General features: G+C 45.2%; 1 protein-coding gene across 1 annotated transcript in view; it reads right to left on the bottom strand.

Annotated features, from left to right (window-relative positions):
- Nucleotides 1-6,494, bottom strand: part of LARGE (like-glycosyltransferase) — a 375,239-nt gene that overhangs the window by 35,401 nt on the left and 333,344 nt on the right. The window contains exon 5 of the mRNA XM_011938453.1: nt 4,682-4,805. Within this exon, the coding sequence (XP_011793843.1) occupies nt 4,682-4,805 (124 nt within the window). The remainder of the gene's footprint in view (nt 1-4,681; nt 4,806-6,494) is intronic.

Here is a 6,494-nt window from a genome sequence, read left to right as displayed (position 1 = left end):
CTGTATCGGGGGAGACCGTCACATGTGTCTGCTGAGGGTACCGTCTGACTTGCTTCCTGAACGCAACTGCGGACCACAGCACAAGGCCATTTCTCTCCTGTTCTTTCTCCTTCCCTGAGGCCGTCTACTGGATGGTGTTTTAATGTGTTTCCTTCCTAGCGAACCTGTCATGGAAAGACACTCACTCACCTGTCCCAGAGCTGCTCTTAGGAGGCGAGCTGGTGCAAATGGAGAGGCCTTATCTATGCGACTTCAGGGTGGCTGGTGGGCAAATTCCTAGCTGCCCACACAAGCCTCCAGGACACAAACAGGTATTAGGAATGTGGTGACCCTGGGCTCCACAGTGATAAAGAAACATGAACTCCTGGGCCTGACAGTGATAGAGAAACTTCTTGCCATTGGTTTTATTATTCTTAGGGATCCAGCTCTAAATTCATTGTGTATCAGTCATTTAATAAACATCTTTACAAGCCAGTCATTTAGCAAGCATCTTTGTAAGTTGTAGCACACATCTATAAAACTTCTTTGAAAAATGTTTTAGCAAACATCTTTAAAAGCCTTACACCAGGCATTTGGGATACAAAGGTGGTGAAAAACAGACGTGATCCTGGTTTGGGAGCTTACAGTATGGAGACAGACAGACATTTATTAGCTCATCACACAAAAGCATGAAATAATACCCTCTGTGTTGAGTTTACCGAAGAAATGTATGTGATTCTAGGAGAACATGTAACAAAGCAACCCCAATGAAATGATAAAGGCAGGGAAAGTTTCCCTGAGTACATGTAACTTTAGCAAAAGAACTTGTTATTCGTTAGCAATGGGGGGGAACAGTTTAATAAACAGGAGAAATCACCTGTTCAAAGGTGCTCTGGTGCGAAAGGAGCAAAGTGAATCTGCAGGACTGGAGAGTAAGGAAGGACGCAAGTGGTGCGAGTACACCTTAGAAAGAGGCAGGAGCCAGAGTCTACAGAGAGATGCGACTCGGTTAAGAACTGTGGCCTCGGCCGGGGGCAGTGGCTCATGCCCATAATCCCAGCACTTTGGGAGACTGAGGTAGGTGGATCACTTGAGGTAGACGGATCACTTGAGGACAGGAGTTCGAGACCAACCTGGCCAACTTGGTGAAACCCTGTCTTTACTAAAAATATAAAAATTAGCTGGGCCCGGTGGTGCGCACCTGTGGTCCCAGCTATTCTACTCAGGAGGCCGAGGCAGGAGAATCGCTTGAACCCAGGAGGTGGAGGTTTCAGTGAGCCGAGATCCTGCCACTGCACTCCAGCCTGGGCGACACAGCGAGACTCCATCTGCAAAAAACAAACAAACAAACAAACAAACAAACAAACAAACACTGTGGCCTCTATCTCACAGCAGTAGGAAACCAGGGAAGGTTTTACCCAGAGGAAAAGAGTGGCATGACTGCACTTGTTTTTGGAAAGCTGACTTTTGCTAATGAGAGAAAAGATATAGGGGAGGAGAGGTGAGCAGTGGAGGGAGGAGACTAGTCTGAAAAACACTTGCCATTGTGCTGGGGAAAGATTACAAAGCATGGACTAGGTAGGTGCAGTGGGTGGTGGAGCCACACTAGGATGTGATGTGGTTAGACCCGGGGCAAGAGAAAGGGACAAAGATGAGCTCTCAGTTCCAGATCAGCAACTAAGCAGAAGGTAATGCCACTGCAGAGGGGGTTGTCAGGCTCGTGGAGTAGGCAGATCATGGCTTTGGGGTTGTTGATCTGGGTTATGTATAAACTAATACATAGACAGATGTATTATAATACATCTAATAGATCATGGAGTCAGGTCTGGGTTTTCATCCTGGCTTTGCCATGAATCATATTATTATTATGAAAAAATTACTTTTTATAAATACTTTCATACTCACTGTTGTACTGGATTCTGACAACGCTCTCAGGGGACTCAGGGATGTGAGAGAGATAGGTGGTTAATTGGTAGGGGAATAAAAAGCAGGTGTCAGGAAACTTCAATGAAGTCTTCAATAGTAGAGATCGGGTTAGAGGACAGGACTCTAGAGACAATATTCTTCTGAACATATCAGATTGTATTTTCTAAATTATCATTTTTTAAGCTATGAAGGATTCATTTCAGATGTATTTAAAAAAAAAAGCCAGCATGTAAAATAATAGACAGCTGGTCTCCCTGGATTAAAGTAGCCATGACAGAGTCAGAGCATCAGTGTTTCCTCCCCTTCTCCCCTTTCATCTGAGACCTCACGGAAGGGGCTTCCAGGAGGGAATTCCAGTCCACAGTACCTTACTCCTTCCGCTTCTTAGCTATTGATGGATTTCACAACAGGCCACACCACCCAAGTGCATTTTAAGTCATTCTGGCCTTAGCTGCAAGTGGAATGAAGCATTTTTAAGAACCTGCCATGTTGTGTACACTGGGCCATCTTATTTCATCCCTTCCTTTGTGGCTCAGTCCCAAGCCATCTGAGAGCTGAGAGAACCAAGGTTCAAAACCAGTTAGAGAATTCTTCAACAGTAAACCAAGACTTGAAATTAGTTTTTTTCCCAATCACTTTGTATTTTCTTTTCCTTTTTTTTTTTTTAGAGAAAAAAAAATGATACATTCATTTAGCCGTGATCTTACCACTATGATCATACCACGTCATACCGCATACCACTACAATCGTACCGCATGCCAGCTGTATCACCCAGGCTGGCATACAGTGGTACGATCATAGTTCACTGCAGTCTTGAACTCCTGGGCTCAAGTGATCTTCCTTTTTCAGCCTCCAGAGTAGCTGGGACTACAAGTGCAGTGATCACATCCAGCTAGTTTTTTGTAGGGGCAGGCATCTCACTATGTTTCCCAGGCTGGTCTCAAACTCCTGGGCTCAAGTGCCTCCAGAGCACCTGCCTCAGCCTCCAGAGCAGCTTCGACTGACTACAGATGTGTGCCATTATACTTGGATAATTTTTAAAATATTTTGTAGAGGTGGGGGTCTCACTATATTGCCCCGGCTGGTCTCAAACTCCTGGGCTCAAGCGATCTTCCCGACTGCAGCCTCCTGAAGTGTTGGGATTACAGGCGTGAGCCATTACGCCCAGCCCACTTCGGTGTCTTCCCTGTGCAGGCTCACAGGGGACGTGGCACTGGACTCCGACCGAAAGAAAGGCAAATGGTGAACGCAGTGGCAGAGGCATCCTTCGGAACCAGCTGCCGCTCCTCCTTCCAGGCTGCTTTTCCCTATGATGTTGGCGCTAAGACCCTGGGAGACAGAGTGGCTTGCTTTCACCTTAATTAGCGCAGCAATTTGCTAAATTTTGTTTTTCCCTTTTTAAGAGTGTTAATCAATTTTAGCTCAGAATAGATTGGAATGGCACGCAAATTACCACGACAATCCCCAAATGCTAAATTCTGAACATGTCCATCAACCTCAGAGCCTGAAATATGTGAAAATCGGAAATTCTGGCCGGCATGTCAGTGATCTATTAAAAATGTTATGGCTGTAAAATGAAAAGATAATGGCTTTATGAGGTTTGGAACAAGCAATTTGCCAGAGTCAGCTTCATGCTTAGGTGTTAAGTCCTTCCTAAGGTGATCGGAGACAGAGCATCAGTGTATTTCTGCAAAGTTACATGTTCCTCTAATCATAGCAATTTGTTAAATCCACAAGCATTAGCAGGTACCTACTATGCACCAGAAATACAGAAAAGAAGAAGATGCGGCTCCTCTCCTCCTATCCCATTAAGAAGGGTCCAGCAGACAGAGAAGTGAACAAAAAATGTCTTCCTCTTTCCTGTGAAAGTCAGGTGTTTCTTAAGAGGAGTTGGCACTGCAGCTGAGTCCTGAAGGATGAACAGGAGTTGTGGCAAGATAGGTGGAAAGGGCATATCAGATGGAAGGAACAGAATAAGCAAAGACTCAAACACAGAAGAAGGGGCAAAGGGAACCAGAGGTGTGCTCTGCTACTTAGAGTTAAAGGAATAGTAAAGGTTTACAGGAATGCCAGTGACAAGACCGGAAGTAGAATCAAGACCCAGAATATTCAGGACTTCTTAATTGGTCTGTGGGTCTCAACATGATGCAAGCAAAATGGTACTACAAAAAAATTGTAAGGGGATGAGATGACCAAAAAGGTTTCATTTGGTTGAAATCCCTCCAGCCTGACATAACCTTTAATATTTATTCACCAGTGTCTTTTTAAAGCACATTCAAATATATTCTCGCATTTGAGTCTCTTAATTATCCCCATGAGTTTGGTATTTAATCCACCTTTTCTACTGATGAGAAAACAGGTCCAGCAGAGGGGCGTGGTTTACTTTGTGTCTTTTGACCAGTAAGTGACATTACGCAGATTTAAACTCCAGCCCATGGGGGTCTGAGTTTAGCACTTACTTCACTGGGTAATAGAACTCTCTAGATGACAGCTACCATAGACCACTTTCAGATTCTACACCAGGCCAATGGCTTCCAGTGTCTCCAGAAAGACTTAGTGGTCAAAACTCAGACCAAAGTGGATTCTGTGCACACAAAGTGGTTACTTTAATACTTCTGATAATAAAATCAGATTCTGGTGGCAAACAACCTCATTACGCCGTAGGCACTTTCAGTTAGGAGCTGAGATTTCTGGCATTGCCACAGTCTACTAAACCACAAGCAGTAACGCTTCCAGCTAGAGGAGATCACGGAGGTGCCTCCCCTCCTGCCCATACCTTGAGCTCGTCTGCATTGTAGAAGTCCACACGCACGGCGGGCACCATCCAGGTCTGGAAGAGCGTGGCCAGGATCTGCTCCGCAATGGAGTCAGCAATAAGGTGGAAGTGCAGAGGGTTCCGTCTGTGGGGAGTGTGAGAAGGAAGGGTCAGGCAGAGATGTAAGGCTCTTTGAATTACAGCTGCAAAAACACACCCTTCACAGTTCCTGTGGCGGGGCTCCTTTCTAAAGGCAATTGTGAGAGTAAATCTGGCATGTTACAAAACCAGTACTCACTGGTGAGGCTGCAGGAGCTGAAAAGGAGAGAAGGCATCTCACCCAACCTCCGTGATTCAGAGAAGTGACAACCAACCACCAATCACTACTGACACCCAATTCAGGCCAAATGCCATACCTGTTATGAGGATATTCATTTTTTTCTGAAAGTTGTAAGTAGAGCATATGTTAACAATTTGGTCAACCTTTATATCTGCCACCTGGACTTATCAGCCCTAACGCAGAAACACATCAACATAGGGTAAGTTTTTTAGACTGGCTGCAGGCGGCTGGCAAGAGACTTCTCTCACAGCACGGTGTAAGTTCAGTCTTCTGCTTGTTCCTCTCCAAAAGAAAACAAGGCTTTAAGATGGAGTCATTCGGAGACCACATCACCGAGCATCAGCTTGTCCTCACTTTTAATATTTCTATAGCTTTTACTCATCCAAAATAGACCACTGTCAGTTGTATACCAGGCCAATGGCCTCCAGCCTCTACAGAAAGCCTCGGTGGCCAGAACTCAGACCAAAGTGGATTTTGTGCTAACAAAGTGATTACTTTAATACTTTTGGTAATAAAATCAGATTCTGGTGGCAAACAACCTCATTATGCCCTGAACACCTTCAGTTAGGAGCTGAGATGTCTGACGCTGCTTTTACTGAGGCAGCACCCAAAATATCAAAGAGCATTACGCAAGGGCAAAACTTCCGGAGTTAAATGGAAATGGCTTTCAAACCCAGGTCTGAAATTTATGAGTGGGAATCTTAAGCATGTCACTTACCCCTTTGCACTGCTATTTCTACATTCTGGAAAATGTGGAGAAAGACCTTCTCATAAGGCTGCTGTGTTGATTAAATACGGTAAGAAGTGCAAACTATGGCACATCAAAAATAAACATGGGATAATAATCAATAGCAGATGCGCCCTAATGAGGAACCGGCTAGACACAAAGCAATACGTCAGTCAAGACCTACTAGCATAAATACTATTGCGCTACTACAAATAACGACATACAGTGTAATGCCACGAGTTACAGCGTAACTCATTCATGGCATGAGTACCGACTAGCAATAGAGCACTGTGGCAAATACAAAGATGAGAATGACCCGGCCCGCTGACCTCAAAGAGCTCATACTGCTCAGAGACAGATGAGCGCAGTTAAATATAAGCACGGTGCGGAATGTGATAAGGACTACAAAAGAACACAACGTTCCGTGGGAGTAAAGCAGCAGCCAATTCTGACGGGGTCAGAAGGACGTGTAAGAGGAGAGGGAAGCTGTGCCCTAAAGGGAAACGCAGGACTTTGACAAGAAGAGAAGGCAGAGGGGATGCAATCCGAGGTGAGCAACAGGAGACAAAGGCTGGGCCCAGGGTGTATTAGGATTGGGGCCAGGGGTGGAGGGGCTTAGCAGGGCTCCACGGTTGGAGCAGAGAAGGATGGATATGAGAATGTAATGAAAGTTTAATTAAAACAGTCCAGACCAGGCGTGGTGGCTCATGCCTGTAATCGCAGTACTTTGGGAGGCCAAGGTGGGTGGATAATGAGGTCAGGAGATC

Source organism: Colobus angolensis, unplaced genomic scaffold, assembly GCF_000951035.1.
Source record: "Colobus angolensis palliatus isolate OR3802 unplaced genomic scaffold, Cang.pa_1.0 Scaffold173, whole genome shotgun sequence".
Taxonomy (NCBI): Eukaryota; Metazoa; Chordata; class Mammalia; order Primates; family Cercopithecidae; genus Colobus; species Colobus angolensis.
This window is presented reverse-complemented; position numbering and strand designations above follow the sequence as displayed.